Source organism: Centroberyx gerrardi, chromosome 2, assembly GCF_048128805.1.
Source record: "Centroberyx gerrardi isolate f3 chromosome 2, fCenGer3.hap1.cur.20231027, whole genome shotgun sequence".
Classification (NCBI taxonomy): domain Eukaryota; kingdom Metazoa; phylum Chordata; class Actinopteri; order Beryciformes; family Berycidae; genus Centroberyx; species Centroberyx gerrardi.
Window position 1 is genome coordinate 29,660,249 of NC_135998.1, and position 19,185 is coordinate 29,679,433.

Here is a 19,185-nt window from a genome sequence, read left to right on the forward strand (position 1 = left end):
GTATGTGAGCATTGATGTTTAAGGCAGCCAGCATCATTTGTCATTTCTTTCAATGTAATCTTAAAATGTAATGTGTTCTGTTTTCTTTTGAATCCCTATAGCTGCTCAACCGTCGCAACGCCCTGCATGAGCGCGCTCAGTCTCGTCGTGCCGCCTTGGAGGACTCCTTCCACCTGCAGCAGTTCTTCAGGGACTCTGATGAGCTCAAGAGCTGGATCAACGAGAAGATGAAGACTGCCACTGATGAGGCCTACAAGGTAGGTCCCTGCCTTAACAAGAATTCAAACAAGAAGAAAGCTAGAAAGGCAGAATTTACAAACACTGATAGAGTCTTTCTACATCTTCACATTGTGCTTGTTGTTTATATCTGTCCCGTTGCCCACCCTCTGTGCCTCCTCTCTCTCTCTACCACAGGACCCCTCCAACCTGCAGGGCAAGGTGCAGAAGCACCAAGCCTTCGAAGCGGAGCTGTCTGCTAACCAGAGCCGCATCGACGCCCTGCAGAAGTCTGGCCAGGAGCTGCTGGATGGAAAGCATTACGCCTCAGATGAGGTGGCTGGCCGCATGGAGGAAGTCAGCTCCCAGTGGAAGAAGCTGCTAGAGGCCACTGAGCTCAAAGGTACTGTCAGGAAATCTTTTTCATAAGATTAATGAATATATCGGCATAACACAAGCGGTGCCCACTTCTTTGAAACTGAAGTGGTATGAGGCGCAGTCCCATACAATGTAGAGAGGATTATTTACAGAAAAAGCTGTTAGATGGGTAGTTTTAATGATTTGATCCAACTACAAACCTGATGTCATCAAATTATGTGATATAAAATTTGTCATGAATCAAAATTACTTAAAAAGCAAAGTGTGCGATGGCTAAACAAATTTGCAAGATAGTTTATCAAATCAAGTATGGAAGCAAAACTGTGTCAGATTAGAATAAAGGTTGGGGTTGAAAATAAAGAGAATGAAAACATGGAATTTACGTGATAGTATTGGCTAGTTGGAAAGAGAAGTACACTTCAAGCAAATGGATAGTATTGGATTAAAAAAAAAAAAATTGTTGATGTAAATAACAATAGGCCCCTCTACATTATATTCACAGTTTTGGCTGTGATGGTGTAGGCTTAGACTGAAAGCTTCAGCTGGAGACAGAAACCCTTTGATTGTGAACATGTTTTCTAAATCTGTCCCCCAGGCATCAAGCTCCGTGAGGCCAACCAGCAGCAGCAGTTCAACAGGAACGTGGAGGATATCGAGCTGTGGCTGTACGAGGTGGAGGGCCACTTGGCTTCAGACGACTATGGAAAAGACCTGACCAGTGTCCAGAACCTGCAGAAGAAACACGCCCTGCTGGAGGCCGACGTAGCCGCTCACCAGGTACCCAGCTTACCTACAGACACCCTCTGACTTTAATGTCAAAGGATTGAAACTTGTCTCTCTGTAATCAAAGCTTTCTGCTACTACTAGCTGGGAATTAGTTGTTTTTCTTCAATCAGATACCCCTCCTAATTGTTTTTCTCCACACAGCAGTGGAATAGCAAATTCATAACCTTCTTCTTTTGTGAAACTTTCCCCTCAGGACCGAATTGATGGCATAACAATCCAGGCACGCCAGTTCCAGGAGGCCGGACATTTCGATGCCGACAACATCCGCAAGAAACAGGAGGCTCTGGTGGTTCGTTATGAGGCTCTGCGTGAGCCCATGGCCGCCCGCAAGCAGAAACTGTCCGACTCCCTTCGGCTCCAGCAGCTCTTCAGAGACGTGGAGGATGAGGAGACCTGGATCCGCGAGAAAGAGCCCATCGCTGCCTCTACTAACAGAGGTAGAACTTGGCTTAATCGGTGTCCGGGCCGCTATATTATACAATGCTTAAAAATGGAAGAGCGTGTCCTGCAGTGTATAGTGATTATGCTGAGTATGCTTGGCTTCAATTTCAACTGACCTGTCAGTTAGAAAGCAAAGTTGACTTTTGATGAAGCTCTGAAAATGTTAATCTTGGTCTTCCTCAGGCAAAGACCTGATTGGTGTCCAGAACCTCCTGAAGAAGCACCAGGCCCTGCAGGCTGAGATCTCCGGTCACGAGCCTCGCATTAAGGCCGTCAGCCAGAAAGGAGAGGCCATGGTTGATGAAGGTAATCCCTTAAACACTAAGCACCGTCTGGCCTGAAATCCCAAATCATTTCATTCACGATTATCTCATATGATTTATCTGAAACCTTACATGTGATGCTGTCAGTAAATGAAATAAGAGGTGGGAATTATCTGTTGACCTTAAAAGCAAGTAAAATAGTGTCTCCACACACTAAGCGCAACACATTCATTTGCGGTTCCCAGGCCACTTTGCCGGTGAGGAAGTGAAGGCCAAGCTGGGTGAGCTCAATGGACGCTGGGACACATTGAAGGGCAAGGCCTCCCAGAGGAGACAGGACCTGGAGGACTCTCTGCAGGCCCAGCAGTACTTCGCTGACGCTAACGAAGCCGAGTCCTGGATGAGGGAGAAGGAGCCCATCGTGGGGAGCCCAGACTACGGCAAAGACGAGGACTCTGCCGAGGTACATGAGGGGAATGGAAGTGGGACGAATGTCTAAATAGTAGTCCAGTGAGCCAGCTTTGTTGTTGCATTTTTTCTGTTTCTCCCAACTCTCTCTTTGGCCATGCTTCACTTTCAAATTTCTCCCTTTAATCCTTTGTTTAAATCCCTTATTACGTGACAAATACAGATGTATTCAACTCCTTCTCTTCCACAGGCTCTGCTGAAGAAGCACGAGGCCCTGATGTCTGACCTGAGCGCCTATGGCAGCAGCATCCAGTCCCTGAAGGAACAGGCCCAGTCCTGCAGGGTAAAGCCAAAACCCTACTTCACACTTTAGCTCTGGACATGTGCTAGGGGAGGGATTGTCGGAGGTTTTAATTCCTGTACGCATAGAGTAAAATTCAGTCCGTGACACAAATTGTTTGTCTAACCCAACAGCAACAAGTGGCTCCCACTGATGACGAGACCGGGAAGGAGCTGGTCTTGGCCTTGTACGACTACCAGGAGAAGAGTCCCCGCGAAGTCACCATGAAGAAGGGCGACATCCTCACCCTGCTCAACAGCACCAACAAGGTACAGAGCCAAAACCACTCACCTTATTTTAGGATCGGCCTGGAGGGCAAGAGGTCATTGACGGCGACTATCCCAACGTGCCCGGAACTCGATTTCATATGATTCCCCCTCCTCCCTGTTGCAGGACTGGTGGAAGGTGGAGGTCAACGATCGCCAGGGCTTCGTCCCCGCCGCCTACGTGAAGAAGCTGGACCCCACCCAGTCCTCCTCCAGGGAGAACCTCCTGGATGAGCAAGGCAGCATCGGGCTGCGCCAAGACCAGATCGACAACCAGTAAGAAACCCGCCAGTAGCTCCACCAACTTCTCGTCTTCTAGTACACTTCCCTACCTGGGGGGTGTATTAGTCGACCGATAACCCCTTCAGTCTTTTTCTGCTTTTTAACCCTTCTTCTTTACTTCCATCTAATCTGATCTTCTGCTCTGTTTCGAACACTAATGACCTTACCCCCTCCCCTCTTTCTTTCTGTCTTTTCTCTCTATTTAACAACTTAACCTTGCGTCTGTCTCCGCGTTCGCCTCGCCCACTGCGCAGGCTCGTCACCAAGGAGGCCTGCAGCGTCTCTGTGCGCATGAAGCAGGTGGAAGAGCTGTGAGTAGGAACCAGCGCCCCCTCTGCGTGTTGTTGTGATCGTGATACCGCTCCACATCATCAGCCAAGATGTTTTTTTTCCCGCCCTTTCCCACCCCAAAAGCCCCTCTGTTATGTTCTGTGACTTTTGTCTCCACATCACCCTCATCTTCTATTCGGCAGAGGGATAGAAGTATCTGCCTTCCACGCCCTTTTCATCCCAGGCTTGACCGTGGATGTTGTGCTCCGATGAATGTTTCTGTGTCTGTGAAATTTTGTGTATATCATCAGGCTTAAAATATGCTGTCATACACAACCATGACATCCCATGTCACAAACAAATCCTCCAATGTTGGGCTTTGATTCATTTTTTCATTTAAAAGGTTATACCAGTGGTTTTCAATCATAGTCCATGGAGGCCCAAGAGTCTGCAGGTTTGGTTCAGCATGATTGAAAACCACTGAGTTATACCATGGCCTGGGAAAATACTTGATTCGTCCAATAAGTCCGGTATAAGCATAGGCAACTCTGACTCAACGTTTCATCACTGTTAAAACAAGTGAAAACTAGCTTAAAGCTGGACTCACCTGGTCCATCCTGCTTATCTGTTAGAATTAATTTAATGGAACAGTGAATTAATTTTAATTGAATTGAATGTTTATCATATTATCGCTGATAACACTGATATTTAGTTTTTTGTTAAATAATTCTCACTATTCATCTGTTAATGACAATATTTGATCTTTGCCTGCCTCTACTGTAAAACTCCACATGATGGCGACAAAGCCGTGGAATCAGTAACGGCGATAAAAATGAAAAAAACTCTCTCTGAACTTGATACACAGTTACTCCTCTCCACATTGCATGAGTAATCATGCATCTTGTCTTTCAAGTTGAACATGCAATAATGGCAGTAGGCATAACCTAGGATCTGTCTTAGAAAACATTTCTTATATTGTTTTGGGGGCATTGAAAGGGTTGGCTAGCTACATTAAACACACCTTTAGACCAGATTCACTGATTGCCAAAAACTGCTAATGTACGTGACAATAAGGCTCGCTAAAATAATGCTTGCTAGCTGGCTCACAGCTGTTTTGGACCTAGAAAACTCTCCATTGCCAGGTTGCCACTCAGGTTTTTCCTGTTAGCTGAGGTAGTGAAGTAATGTTTCTGTTGCAAAAGAATCTCAGTTTAATGATGGGACAGGAGTGATTATGTGCCATTCAGAATTTCCGGTATTAGCAGGGAAATCAAGCCACTGTTAGCAAAAAATGTATTCATTCATTCATTCATTATTCCAGATTCTCTGAAAAATAAATGAACCGTCATTTTTAATCTGTGGAAATAGGCCATGGTATAAGAAGGATAATACCCTATGAAATACACATTAAGTGATTTAAGTAGATTCTGTGGTGGCAACTTCTTGGCATTGGCTGGTTCTTGGCCTCTGGCATCAATTCAAATCGTTTAACATAATTCTCATTGGACATTATTATTCATTTCTTTACATTTCCAATTCATAAAGCTCAAACTGATGACACTAGAGGGGTGTCCTTTTCATGACATATGTGCTGTGCATAAGCTCTCCCAACACACAGCGCTGCTGGTCAGTGTAATCATCTCACATGTAATATTAAAGAGGCCCTCTGTCTCCTTTTTAAGGTACGGCACTCTGCTGGAGCTGGGTGAGAAACGCAAGGACATGCTGGAGAAGAGCTGCAAGAAGTTCATGTTGTTCCGCGAGGCCAACGAGCTTCAGCAGTGGATCAACGAGAAGGAGGGCGCCCTCACCAACGAAGAGATGGGCTCCGACCTGGAGCAGGTCGAGGTCCTGCAGAAGAAGTTTGACGACTTCCAGAAGGTAAAATGCCACTTGTGTTTTATTAGATTTACATTATCAATATCTAGATGGGTCTGAGATGTCCACAAGTTATTCCAGGAAGATCTGAACTAGTTGGAGAGAATGTAGCTCAGTTTGGTCTGTGCTTCTGTCAAACAAAAACACTAAAAACACACCAAAAACACTTAAAAACATTATTTTAGGTCTGACACTGTACTGTGTCTACTCTTTTGCATTGTTGAGTTTGATCGGATGTGTCATTTGCTCAAAGTAGTATCTCATAGAAACTGTATGATGTTCTTCTTCTGCGCCCACCAGGACCTGAAGGCCAACGAGTCTCGTCTGAGGGACATCAACAAGGTGGCGTCCGAGCTGGAGTCAGAAGGCCTCATGGCTGAGGAGGCCCCCATGGTTCAGGCCCAGGTAAAGTCCACCTCAGTGAATCAGCCGCTCTATCTGATACTCCTAATATTTTTAATAAAAACTATATGAATCGGAGATGGAACAAGTTGAGTCTTAAGCAGATTCAGTAGTCACTGGGTGTTTATTTTACAGCAGTGAGTCCATGTGCAGCAATTTTGCAGTTCCGGAAAAATAAAATGGCCAAAATTGTAGGGAAAAAAGGGGGGAAACACCTCTTCAAAACATCTCCAGTTTTTAAAGGTTGGAGCTCCTCCTACAGAGATAAACCAAATTAAATTAATCAATTAACTCACTGTGTGGTTTCAACCTGGTTTACAATATACAAAACATTCTAACATCATTTATCAAATATAACAAGTTGTTAAAGAATATTTGACTGTATATATCCAGTGAGACAGAGGAGACTTTAACAAGTTAGAAATATAAATATACAAATCTCTGCTTTTTTAAAAGGAATATACAAAATAAATAATCCACTAAATGACAAATTTAAGAACTTAATTGTTGTGGTTACAATAAATTGTTAATTGTTTAGTGAATGAGATAGTAGGTTTGTTCACTTTTTCCCTTGTAAGGCAGCCAATAGACTAACTGTATATAATTCAAAATGTTTGCTTATACACTTGCAGCAACAAGAACTGCTTGGCGCAGCTCCTGGCAAGGTTATCAGCATGCTTCTAATTGCCACACATTTTATTTGCCATTTAAGAAATATTTTGAATGTGATGAAAACGAGATGTCTAATGTGCTGTCACCACACTTGTTTCATGAACAGGATGAAGCCGATTCTAAGAATGCATCTCCATGGAAGGTAAGCCCCATCTAACGCTGACTTGTTTAACCTATCTGCAGAAAATATATGTGAACCATTCTGTTGTTGTAGTCCGTTAGACAAAATGCATCAACTGCAAAGACTTGACAACCTGTCAATCTTGATTTGAGACTACTTGTGCATGATTGTGCAGTATTGGGTTGACCTTTGATACTGCAATCATGCCCATTAATACATTTTACTGGCATGGGGCTTTAATGTTACATCTCTTCATGTAAGATGATTAGACATTGACGAGACAATGAATCAAAGGGAACTCATAGCTTTTCATTGTCCTAGTGTTCAACTCCCTTACATTTTGGAACAAGTCTCAAGATGTCCTAATCGTTCATAACTCCGTGTGTGGAGGCTGGTTGGCCGGCTCCTCTGTAGCCATGGTTGCGGTGCTTACTGTGTCTTGACTGGTGTAACGACTTGGGCGGTCTTGGGGGGGGGGAAAAACCAAGACAAAGTCCCGGGAGTTTTCCATGACTCTCTTGACTGGTGTGGTGTTTTTCTGTTTTTGTCCTCCTCCTCCTTTCCCTCTTTCTGCCATGTGTGTTATTTTCACCTTTGACTGTAGAATGTACGCTTGGCTGTTCAAACAACGGCTAACTTTAATACTATCAAGGTAAGATGAATGAGACCGCTCGAACCTCATTTTGAATCCCTCCTCCCCTCCCGTCTCGCATCTGTGTCCTGCATCGTGATCAGAACTAACCCGCCTGTTATGGTTTGATTTTGGTCTCACATGGTCTGTCCTACCCGACTCACGTTTGTGTTTACGGTCTGCAATTATATCCGTTCCATCCTGTTTCTCATGTCATCGAATGGCATTTTGATTTTGTTCTGTCCTGTTATTGCTCTTTTGTTTTATTTATTTTAGTAAGGAGGATTGCTGGCATAGTACATCAATTATGCCTCATGCATCCTTTTTTTTTTTTTAGACTCTACATTTTTTCTGTCATTTTTCTCTCATCATGCTGTCTAATGTTCTCACCATACATCCAATCCTGTGTGACTCACCCTTGTCATCCATCTTCCTTTGTTTCGATTAGCCGCCATTGTCCGTCACTGTCTGTGTCCTTCAAACAGACAGAGCACACGCTATGCAATTAAACACACTTCAAGCACATATGTAATGGTATTTACAGGTTAAAATTTGATTTCAAGTATTTCTAATTTTGCATTTATCACCTGAATTTTTGCATTTATTTACCTGAATTCCAGGTAAAGATTTTTTCTTTTCTGACACTGATTTGGTTGAATGGTAATTATTTTGCACACCATATGATCTTGAGCACATGACTTCATCATGCTGTTAGACCCTGTTTGAATGAGGGTTTGATTATTTCACACACTGCAAAATCATTAAAACTTTTAACACCAACACCAGAGGACAAGGCACAAGCTGCAGAAGGGCTGAATTAGCTCTGCGTAGAAAGATCTGATGGGTTGATTATTGTATTTTTAGGAGCTGAACAATCGCTGGCGGTCCCTGCAGCAGCTGGCTGAGGAGAGGAGCAACATGCTGGGCAGCGCCCATGAGGTGCAGCGATTCCACAGGTAGGAACATAGTGATACACTTAATATTTATTAAGCTTTATTAAGCCAGGAATGCCATTGAGAGTCTTAACAAGAGACACATGTTTATATCACAAAGTGTGACATTAACCTGAATATTGATGGTTGAATTACAGATATTTCTGTACTTATTCAGCCTGTAATTAAATGAGAGAAGCACATTCTTTACCCTTTATTTTTGATTTACAAATGGCAGCCTCATACTGACCGCTAGTCTAAAATGTAAAAACTTGCACAGAAGGTTGCAGAAGTGAAACACATTCATTTTGCATAATGTGGTATTTTCCAGTGATTCAGGAGAAAAACTAAGAATGGGGCAAAAGCCTCAATCCTACTTATCTGATACTAGTGCACAAGAACGCCAACACACGTTGGATTACTGACACATTTGACTCCCTGCACAACATACGACCAAAGTTGTCCTGCCTCCTCAGGGATGCTGATGAGACTAAAGAGTGGATCGAGGAGAAGAACCAGGCCCTCAACACTGACAACTATGGCCACGACTTGGCCAGCGTTCAGGCTCTGCAGCGCAAACACGAGGGCTTTGAGAGAGACCTGGCCGCCCTGGGTGATAAGGTCAGATTGACTTCCTAGACCCTCTCTGCTTTAGATCAGATTTGTAGCTGATGTGACCAGTCTTCATTCTAGCTGATCCTTCTTCTCTGTTGATCTTGATGCTAAATTTTCCCGGTCCCCTTGCCCAGGTGAACTCCCTTGGCGAGACGGCAGAGCGTCTGATCCAGTCCCACCCAGAGGCAGTGGATGACATCCAGGAGAAATGCACTGAGCTGAACACCGCCTGGAGCAGCCTGGTGGGACGCGCTGACCAGCGCAAAGACAAGCTCGGCAACTCCCACGACCTGCAGCGCTTCCTCTCAGACTTCAGGTGAGGAGAGAACAGCAGATGTATTTGGTCAGATGTATTGTTTAGGTGAAGAACTAGATTGGGAATGACGTACTTGCTGTTGGGAAAAGCACATCATGGGAGTCTAGGAGATGCAATTAAGCCAGTGTTAGTGAAAAATGTAGGCATGAAAATGGCAAAGGGATAGTGCAAGATGACTAGTAAGTAAGAAATAAAAGTGCTTGGTATTATCTTAATTCTCCATCTCTCCACAGAGATCTGATGTCCTGGATCAATGGCATCCGAGGACTGGTGTCTTCAGAGGAGCTGGCCAAGGATGTGACTGGAGCCGAGGCCCTTCTGGAAAGACACCAGGTGCTGAATTCCCCCCTTCTGTCCTCCAATTATCAAACAGCAGAGTTTCACACAGAGTTTTACATCTAACTCCCTCCATTCTTCCTTCTTTTGCTTTTCTGTCCTTTCAGGAGCACCGTACAGAGATCGATGCCCGCGCCGGTACCTTCCAGGCTTTCGAGCAGTTCGGTCAGCAGCTGCTGGCGCGAGGCCACTACGCCAGCCCAGAGATCCAGCAGAAACTGGAGGCTTTAGATCGCGAGCGTGCTGATCTGGAGAAGGCCTGGGTGCAGCGCCGCATGATGTTGGACCAGTGCCTGGAGCTCCAGGTGATTGCGTGATGGCATTTGGCAGCCATGAGATGACAGGTCAGCAGCAGGTGTTTTGCAGGTACTGACTGCTGTCTTTGTCCCTCCACAGCTCTTCAACAGGGACTGTGAGCAGGCTGAGAACTGGATGGCAGCTCGCGAAGCCTTCCTTGCCAGTGATGACAAGGGCGACTCCCTGGACAGCGTGGAGGCTCTCATCAAGAAACATGAGGACTTTGACAAGGCCATCAACGTGCAGGTCAGCAAGACATTCAAAGGCTTTGAAATACGTTGGTAGTGGTACTCTACATGTGTAGTAAATGTTGTACTGCTGTACAGGAGGAGAAGATCGCCGCTCTGCAGTCCTTTGCTGACCAGCTGATTGGAGCGGACCATTATGCCAAGCCTGAGATCTTCAACCGCCGCAACGAAGTCCTGGACAGGTAAAAAACTTTGGATCGTTCACTTTCGCGTATATGAAGTGTGAACACTTACGCTTGTGTTTGAGCTCACCTCTAAACACTAAATCCTGACTGTCCATAGGTGGCGCCGGCTGAAGGCCCAGATGATTGAAAAGCGTTCAAAGCTGGGTGAGTCCCAGACCCTGCAGCAGTTCAGCCGGGACGTGGATGAGATTGAGGCTTGGATCAGCGAGAAGCTGCAGACCGCTACTGACGAATCCTACAAGGACCCTACCAACATCCAGGTACGCATTTGGCTTCTCCCAGCATCGACTCACCCACAGAAGTCAGGTTTGAGTACACAGAATTCTTATTTCCAAAATGGCAGAAAGTGTGACTCAGTCAGTGGGAAGCGACCGCTCCTGTCTCTTTGCTAAATCCCCTCTAATTCATCCAGTTCAGAAAATTAAACATTCATGTTGTTTTCAAAGATTTTTTTAGGCAAGCGGTTGAGCCGAGAAATAACTGTCAGTCATGTCTCATTAGCAAAATTAAAATTGGTAATGTGTTTTGTCTTGTTCTAATGCCACTTACCCTTTCGTTAACTCAAAGCCCTCCCTGTGTTGTGTCTCAAGTGAGACTGAATTTCTCTGTTTCTCTTATTGTCTTATCTTCTATAGCTGTCCAAGCTGCTGGTAAGTTTTGAGTAGTGTGTCAGCTCACTAACATCCGAGCAGGTTATCCTCCATGTGTCCACGTCTTTGCTTTGTGTGTAGACACGATGTGAAACAAGCATTCTCATCTTAAGTTTGTCCCTCATCGGTACTGTCCAGTGCCAGCTTCTTTTTCACATGGGTTTTAATTTTGTTAATTTGTTTAGAATTTTGGTTAAATTCCATGCTAAATATTTGTATTTTTTTATTTTTTTGTAGGTCTGTTTTGCCATCATAGGCTACTAGTTGTTGGGTGTGGCTTCCATGTTTGTTTGTGTTTTTATTTTCTCGAGGCTGGGTCATCTTTAAACTTGCTTCAGATGTTTGATTTCCTTTTTGTAACAATCACTCAAGCCATTGATAAAACAGTATCACAACTTCAGCTTACATATTTAACAAAACAAAATCAAATTGGACCTTGAAGTGAAATTTAGAGACCACTGAATATTTCTCACTGGGGAGGAGAGCAGGTTGTATGGCCTCTGCTTCTTCGTTGGTGTCGGTTGAGAAATACTCAGTGATTGTCAAAACAAACTATAGCACCTTAAGTGGCTCTGTGCTTGATATGTAGATAGATCTACTGCCAAAAACTACTAAATTTTCTCCTCTGCTCTTGCTGTGTGAGAACCATGAAGCAGCTTTGAAGTGGCCCTCTCCTCCTGTAGGTTCTCTTGAAAAGCCAGTTCTGTTGCGGATGCCGTCCGCTACACCGCCATTTTGTGTTCGTCACTTGTCCTGTGTGTCTGTAGATGTCCGACACGTCCGTCATGATTGGTGTCTTAATTTCACTGTTTTTGACTTTGTATTCCACTTTTAGTTTTACATTAATAGCTACAAACACAATGTATCTACTAATTCATATTCCACATATTAATTTCACCGACATATGCTATGGGTAAAGGTTAATTTTTCTCAGTCAAGGTGGGAACAACAAGACACTTAAATTTCAGCTGCAAGAACATTGCTACATGAGCTCAAAACACTCACACACTCATTTTCACAGGCTAAAGGGATTCATTCACACCATAAGATCAGAGTTTCTCATACCATCTCCGTCTGCCCTCCTCTCCCTCTCTGTGCTGTCAGAGTAAGCATCAGAAGCACCAGGCGTTTGAGGCCGAGCTGCACGCCAACGCAGACCGAATCCGTGGAGTCATTGATACCGGTAACGCCCTGATCCAGAGGGGCGCCTGCGCCGGCAGCGAGGACGCAGTCAAGGTATATTCATATATATATACTTAAGAGATTAAGATTGCACTTTATTGATCTCCTAGGGGAAATTTGGGTGTCACAGCAGCAATGTACAGTACAATGACAGAACAAAAGATATAAGGCAATATACATAAATAAAAAACTATCAAGGTAAACAATATAAAACTATTAAAAAGTGTCTCAGTGTCCAAAGTGTCTAAGTGGAGTGGAGTCCAGGGATATGGTCAATAGGTGCTTATTATCCATGTACTGTACTGTAGTAGCTGTGTACAGTAATGTAATTATATCATATAATAATTATATAATACAACTTTTTATTACAGTTTAGTTGCATTTTAGGCATTTCGCTGACGGTCTTATCCAGAGCGACTTAAAATGAGTTCAACAGTATAATAAGCTTCAATTCCTAGATCAACAAAAATTACAAGCAACCAAAAATAACAAGCTTGATAGGATAATATTCCTGTCGCCATAAGATGATCATATAAGAAAAGAAATGGAATAAAAGCTTAGCAGAGTGGCAGGAGGGATTTTTCTATTATTAATTGATAGTAATAGAGAAAGTAGAGATCATCTAGAAATGAACAATGAATGAATGTTATGAACTTTGTTGAAAATGAACTTAAGTTTTTGTTCAAACATGACTTGTTGGCTTCCTCAGGCGCGTCTCAGTGCTCTGGATGAGCAGTGGCAGTTCCTAGTCAACAAGTCAGCAGAGAAGAGCCAGAAACTCAAGGAGGCCAACAAGCAGCAGAACTTCAACACCGGCATCAAGGACTTTGACTTCTGGCTCTCTGAGGTGAGAATCGCTTGGCCAAATACACTTGTAAACACACACAGATACGCAGAAGATAATCTCAAAGATCCTTGCATCTCATTGTTGTTCCTTAGGTGGAAGCCCTTCTCGCCTCAGAGGATTATGGCAAAGATCTGGCTTCAGTCAACAACCTGCTGAAGAAGCACCAGCTGCTGGAAGCTGATATTTCTGCCCACGAGGTAATGGAGACCACACCAGTGCACCAGGCCTCTCAGCACCTCTGCTTTTCAGTCAGCTCATTGTTACAGAAATGGCACTGAATGTGGGTCAGCTGTGCCTCAGGGAAACGGGCAAGATCTTAATTCAGAACATTTGTCAGTTTTAGCCTCTTGGCTCACTGTCACAAATTAGAGAATACCCAGCTAGGGAATTGGTAGTCATAAAAAAGTTAGAAAGGCCTAGTTGGTGACCTCAAAAAGAAAAGTTAATTGTGATACCTAATATTAACTTTCACCAAGAGTTTAAGTAAAACAAAGTTAATTATTTCCCCTACACTGCTTGTCAAGTTTGGACACACCACATTTTTCTTTATTTTTTTTTTACAATTTTCCACATTTTAGAATAATAGTAAAGACATCAAAACTATGAAATAACACAAATGGAATTATGCAGTGACCAAAAAAGTGTTAAACAAATCAAAACTATCTTATATTTTAGATTCTTTAAAGTAGCCGCCCTTTGCCTTGATGGAAAGGCAAAGGCTTTGGAAAGAAATTCATACATAGGATCAACTTCACTATTTATATTTGTCTAAGAAACACATTTCAAGCATTTAAGCAGAAGCCTTTAGATCAAAATGGCTTTAAGATCATGAAAAAAAGTACATTCAATCAGGTGCCCCAAACTTTTGACGGGTAGTGTACATGTAGAGTTCTAGATGAGACCCTCTCACCTCCTCTCCACCCCTCTCCCCTCCCCGCAGGATCGTCTGAAGGATCTGAACGGCCAGGCCGACAGCCTGATGGGCAGCAACGCCTTCGACACCACGCAGGTGAAGGACAAGCGCGATGCCGTCAACGGCCGCTTCACCAAGATCAAGAGCATGGCGGCCGGCCGTCGCGCCAAGCTCAACGAGTCCCACCGCCTGCACCAGTTCTTCAGGGACCTGGATGATGAAGAGTCTTGGATCAAGTAAGAGAGTTCCCCAGTTTGTGTACTTTCTTGAAGAGAATCATCAGTGGTGATCAGTGTTTGAATATTACACCTCTGTCTCTGTCCTCTATTTCTTATATGTGCTCCTGGCATGACATACACAAGTTAAAGATATAAACAGCAGCTCTCATTTTTGCCCTCCCCCTCCCCCTTTACCCCCTCCAGAGAAAAGAAGTTGCTTGTGAGCTCGGAGGACTACGGACGTGATTTGACAGGAGTACAGAATCTGAGGAAGAAGCACAAGAGGCTGGAAGCCGAGCTGGGGGCCCATGAGCCGGCCATTCAGGTGAGGCCACTGTTAATTACACAGGGTTTGATCACACACTAGTATGAGAGTTGCCCATACTAGTTTTTTAAGTCCTGTCAGATAGGACAGGACAAATCTCCTTTGGTTTTTGTGGATAGCCACAAGTTAAAAAGAGAAACTTCTGTTCCCTGAGATTGCCCTAACCTGTCTTTGTCCTGTGCGTGCGTGTGTTCCCAGTCGGTGCTGGACACGGGGAAGAAGCTGTCCGACGACAACACCATCGGCCAGGAGGAGATCCAGCAGCGGCTCGCCCAGTTTGTCGACCATTGGAAGGAACTCAAGGATTTATCTGGAGCAAGGCAAGCCTACTAACCTACACAAATATACACCCACTCTGTCACTCTGACACACAGACAAATGCGCGCACACATATACACGCAGATATTAATAGTGGTTAGGTGTGTACATTTGCGTAATGTGTGTGTCTGTGTGTTCCTAGGGGACAGAGGCTGGAGGAGTCGCTGGAGTACCAGCAGTTTGTGGCTAATGTGGAAGAGGAAGAAGCTTGGATTAATGAGAAGTTGAATCTGGTGGGGAGCGAGGACTACGGTGATACACTGGCTGCTGTGCAGGTGCGTTTGTGTGTCATTGTCCACGATGTCCTTAGAAATAAAGTATTTATGAACCATATTACAAATCATGGTGAGTGTTATCTGTTGTAGAGTGTTGAGAAACCTTTTCTCTATGTCAGGGCTTGCTGAAAAAGCATGAAGCGTTCGAGACCGACTTCACCGTGCACAGAGACAGAGTCAACGATGTGTGTGCTAATGGAGATGAGCTGATCAAGAAGGTACGGCCTACCGAATTACACAGAAATGTTTCTATTGCAACCAAGAAGCCCATTTTTCATAACATGATTATTACGTTGATGCATGGAATACGACTGTAGACGCAAAGGCAAAGGCATGTTAAGTATGTGTCTGTGCTCCAGAACAACCATCATGTGGACAACATCAGCGCCAAGATGGCGGCCCTGCGGGGCAAGGTGTCGGAGCTGGAGAGGGCGGCGGCCCAGAGGAAGGCCAAGCTGGACGAGAACTCAGCCTTCCTGCAGTTCAACTGGAAGGCCGACGTGGTGGAGTCCTGGATCGGTACGAATACATGGCCGACTTCTGTCTTCCCTTTCCATGGAAATAGTCTCATTCCAAAACCAGATATTTGTCATATGACTCGGCCCTTCTAAAATACTAAAATACTCTCTGAGGAATGCCTAATTAGATTTATATGATAAGATATGACTCAGTAGTTTGGAAGATTTTAATGGAATTGAGCAGATTTAGAGCAGATTTACATCCATCACCCATCAGCTTTTCTAAAACCTCTTTGTGTGTGTGTGTGTGTGTGTTTAGGCGAGAAGGAGAACAGCCTGAAGACGGACGACTACGGCAGAGACCTGTCCTCTGTGCAGACTCTGCTCACCAAGCAGGAAACGTTTGATGCCGGCCTGCAGGCCTTCCAGCAGGAGGGCATCACCAACATCACGGCGCTCAAGGACCAGCTGCTGGCCGCCAAGCACGTCCAGTCCAAGGCCATCGAAGCGCGCCACGCCGCCTTGATGAAGCGCTGGAACCAGCTGCTGTCCAACTCCGCCGCGCGCAAGAAGAAGCTGCTGGAGGCTCAAGAGCACTTCAGAAAGGTAGGTAGAGAGAAAGAGTGGCAGAGGAAGGAAGGATGGCAGGAGAGAGGAAGAAGAGAACTCGGATACACATTAAAATTGTTCAAAAAGCACATGCATAAATCCACCCAAGAACATCTTCTAGCTATACTATTAGAATAAATTGGATTCCTTATCATTAAAGATTGCCGTTTCATTTCTCATCCTACCTCTTATCTTCTCACCCACCAGGTTGAGGACTTGTTCCTGACCTTCGCCAAGAAGGCCTCGGCTTTCAACAGCTGGTTCGAGAACGCCGAGGAGGATCTGACGGACCCGGTGCGGTGCAACTCTCTGGAGGAGATTCGGGCTCTCCGCGAAGCCCACGAGGCGTTCCGCTCCTCACTCAGTTCGGCCCAGGCCGACTTCAACCAGCTGGCCGAGCTGGACCGACAGATCAAGAGCTACCAGGTGGTGTCCAACCCCTACACCTGGTTCACCATGGAGGCCCTGGAGGAGACCTGGAGGAACCTACAGAAGATCATCAAGGTCTCCGTCGAGTTCTTCTACTCTAAAAGTCGTATCGATGGCCATAATTTAAAATTTCAGAGGTAGAAAATGGGTTTGAACGCAGTTTAACTTATTGGTGTGTGCGGTTTCTGTCTCTGTGTAAATGTGGATGTAGGAGCGAGAGCTGGAGCTGCAGAAGGAGCAGAGGAGGCAGGAGGAGAACGACAAGTTGCGTCAGGAGTTTGCGCAACACGCCAACGCATTCCACCAGTGGCTGCAGGAGACCAGGTACAGCAGGGCGGTCATCAAGTTCACTTCATGAACCTGGGTTGAAATTAGGGATCCACCATTAAGGAGTTTTCGGTGTACAGCGCTGATGTCAACTGTTCTTTCATACGGTTCTCATCATGTTGAGCATCTAAAAATAATTTCAACCCAGCTGATTTGCATGACAGGGTGTTATGGGATAGAATGCACCTGCTGGTATTTGATAACTGCACTCCACATGATGTACAAGCTAGTCCTGCATATTGTGTATGATTATTGAAAACTAGGCTTGGGCGATTATCCAAAATTTTATATCACGATTAGGGATGCACCGATACCGTTTTTTTTACTGCCGATCCGATAACGATACCAGAATTTTGAGTATCAACCGATACCGAGTACCGATCCGATATTGACCCCTTTTTTTCTTCTGTAATTACACAGCTGCATACAACATGTAAATAACATGGGAACAATAATTTTATTGTTAAAAAAAAGAAAAGCAGCAGGGCAAAAGAACTGACCAAAATAGGAATGACAGTTCCTAGGATATATAAAAGATTGCTGCAATATAGGAATACAGTGCAAAAAAACTCACAAAAGTGCAAAAGAGCAATAAACGGACCAGTGCATACTGCTACAAAACAATATTGAAACAACCATACAGCCTTTGCTTATATTTTTTTTCCTCTTCTTTAGTGTGAATAACTGACAGAAAAAATACTGCTACACATAGGCTTTTTCTGGGCATAACATCCAGTGTGTGCCAAGTCTAGTCTAGTTTTAATCACTTAAGGACAAGAGGCAGGTTTTTCTTCAGAAACAGAAGCATCTCACCTCTCTCTGCTGTCAGCCTGTTCCTCCGTTCACTGACAGTGTTGACAGTCACTGACGCTGACGCACGCACAGGTCGCGTCAGCGTCATCAGCGCGGTAGCATTAGCTTTAGCCCCCATCTCCAAAAAGCTTCGTTTTGTGAAAACGGAAGACTTAATTGAAACCTTTATGGTGGCGTGTACACGATACTAAGCCCAAGGACACTCGATGTAAGTTTGAGCTAAGGAGCAGGCGTTTGGAAGGCGTCGCCAGAAGACGTTCTTGGTAAAGTGAGTTGGATAAAGATCTTTGGGACGCTAGTAATGGCATAGCCATCTAGCATCCCTTTGTGGCTAAAATAATTCCCAACCGCTGACATGTTTACATCAGCACATTGCCTGCACGCTCGCTTTCTTTTTCCAACTTCTTCACTCACTCGTGTCGCGTCACGTGCAAACTCAGGCATGTTTTACGGCAGGCAACTACGCCCGTTTATTACTCCGGGGGCTCGAACTGATTGCTCTGGATCGGATCGGATTATAACGTTAGCTGCCACCGATGTCCGATCCAGCATTTTAGGCCAATATCGGCCCGATACCGATGCCAAGTATCGGATCGGTGCATCCCTAATCACGATACTGTCTCGCCAAAATATCGCGATATCCGATATTTCATTAATATCGCGATATTTACCGCCATATCGAATATATATTATATTCGATGCTATCAAATATCAGATCTGAAAAACTAGAGCTTCAAGCACATTCGCCACTTTCCACACTGTTTTTGCTCATGTGTTTCGGGGGTTTGTTGCAGTGTGTTGTCGCCTTAATGTTGTTAACTTGTATTTGTTTCTCTTTTTTTTTCTCTCTCTCTCTCCATCCCTCCCCTCTCTTTCCCCCTCCTTTCTCTCGGCCGCTTCCGCGCTGATGCTTCGGATCATTTTGCTAATCAGGACATATCTTCTGGATGGGTTAATATCAAATTTTGTCTTTTTTTTGTCTGATGTTTTTGATCAAATGTGTGTGGATGTGAGACTGTATATCTCAGAAAGTTAGTTACCTAGTTGCAGAACCTGTTAGAAAATATGTCTTATTTATGTGTTTATGTTTTTGATTTCTGCCCCCTTCCCATTTTTCTCCTTTACATATTTGAATTTATGTTTGCAATAATCCCTGTCTTTCCCTCTTCTTCTCGGCTGATTTTGACTCTCTGGTCATTCCTTCCTCCCTTCCCCCCCATCCCCTCTCTGAATAGCATAGCCTATCGACGGGTTATCTGTGTCTATCAATACCAAGTTGCCGATGATCTTTCCGGAAGGTCAACCTTTCTCCAGCCTTTCTCTGGTTTCATTTGCTTCTCCCCCTCTGACCCACCCAATGTGACTCAATGCACTTCAGTCTAAAAAACACCATTTGGGCTCTGGTGTGCTCAGTATCTGCTGCACTAACAAACCCACCCACAGAGCCTGTTTACCTGGCTACAGTCAGCACTGCCTGAGTGGATAGGCTAGTTCTCACTTTTTTTTTCACTTTATGTGACTTTTAGTGTGCACAGTTC

General features: G+C 44.5%; 1 protein-coding gene across 6 annotated transcripts in view; it reads left to right on the plus strand.

Moving 5' to 3' along the window:
* The window catches only part of sptan1 (spectrin alpha, non-erythrocytic 1), a 38,504-nt gene that overhangs the window by 16,885 nt on the left and 2,434 nt on the right, over positions 1-19,185 (plus strand). For 2 of the 6 annotated variants that reach the window (XM_071904277.2, XM_078286799.1), the window contains exons 13-48: positions 102-257; positions 415-619; positions 1,190-1,371; positions 1,574-1,817; positions 2,005-2,127; positions 2,330-2,547; positions 2,743-2,835; positions 2,967-3,101; positions 3,226-3,374; positions 5,333-5,531; positions 5,829-5,933; positions 6,563-6,595; positions 6,709-6,744; positions 7,328-7,375; positions 8,219-8,310; positions 8,763-8,907; positions 9,036-9,217; positions 9,451-9,550; positions 9,661-9,858; positions 9,950-10,096; positions 10,177-10,280; positions 10,381-10,543; positions 10,919-10,933; positions 12,038-12,169; positions 12,825-12,962; positions 13,055-13,159; positions 13,903-14,111; positions 14,298-14,418; positions 14,617-14,738; positions 14,879-15,011; positions 15,131-15,229; positions 15,371-15,530; positions 15,789-16,075; positions 16,286-16,582; positions 16,719-16,831; positions 18,581-18,598. In XM_071904277.2, coding sequence (XP_071760378.2) covers positions 102-257; positions 415-619; positions 1,190-1,371; positions 1,574-1,817; positions 2,005-2,127; positions 2,330-2,547; positions 2,743-2,835; positions 2,967-3,101; positions 3,226-3,374; positions 5,333-5,531; positions 5,829-5,933; positions 6,563-6,595; positions 6,709-6,744; positions 7,328-7,375; positions 8,219-8,310; positions 8,763-8,907; positions 9,036-9,217; positions 9,451-9,550; positions 9,661-9,858; positions 9,950-10,096; positions 10,177-10,280; positions 10,381-10,543; positions 10,919-10,933; positions 12,038-12,169; positions 12,825-12,962; positions 13,055-13,159; positions 13,903-14,111; positions 14,298-14,418; positions 14,617-14,738; positions 14,879-15,011; positions 15,131-15,229; positions 15,371-15,530; positions 15,789-16,075; positions 16,286-16,582; positions 16,719-16,831; positions 18,581-18,598 — 5,006 coding nt within the window. The remainder of the gene's footprint in view (positions 1-101; positions 258-414; positions 620-1,189; positions 1,372-1,573; positions 1,818-2,004; positions 2,128-2,329; positions 2,548-2,742; positions 2,836-2,966; positions 3,102-3,225; positions 3,375-5,332; positions 5,532-5,828; positions 5,934-6,562; positions 6,596-6,708; positions 6,745-7,327; positions 7,376-8,218; positions 8,311-8,762; positions 8,908-9,035; positions 9,218-9,450; positions 9,551-9,660; positions 9,859-9,949; positions 10,097-10,176; positions 10,281-10,380; positions 10,544-10,918; positions 10,934-12,037; positions 12,170-12,824; positions 12,963-13,054; positions 13,160-13,902; positions 14,112-14,297; positions 14,419-14,616; positions 14,739-14,878; positions 15,012-15,130; positions 15,230-15,370; positions 15,531-15,788; positions 16,076-16,285; positions 16,583-16,718; positions 16,832-18,580; positions 18,599-19,185) is intronic. The other 4 variants (XM_078286805.1, XM_078286811.1, XM_078286808.1 and 1 more) reach the window with 4 other exon arrangements.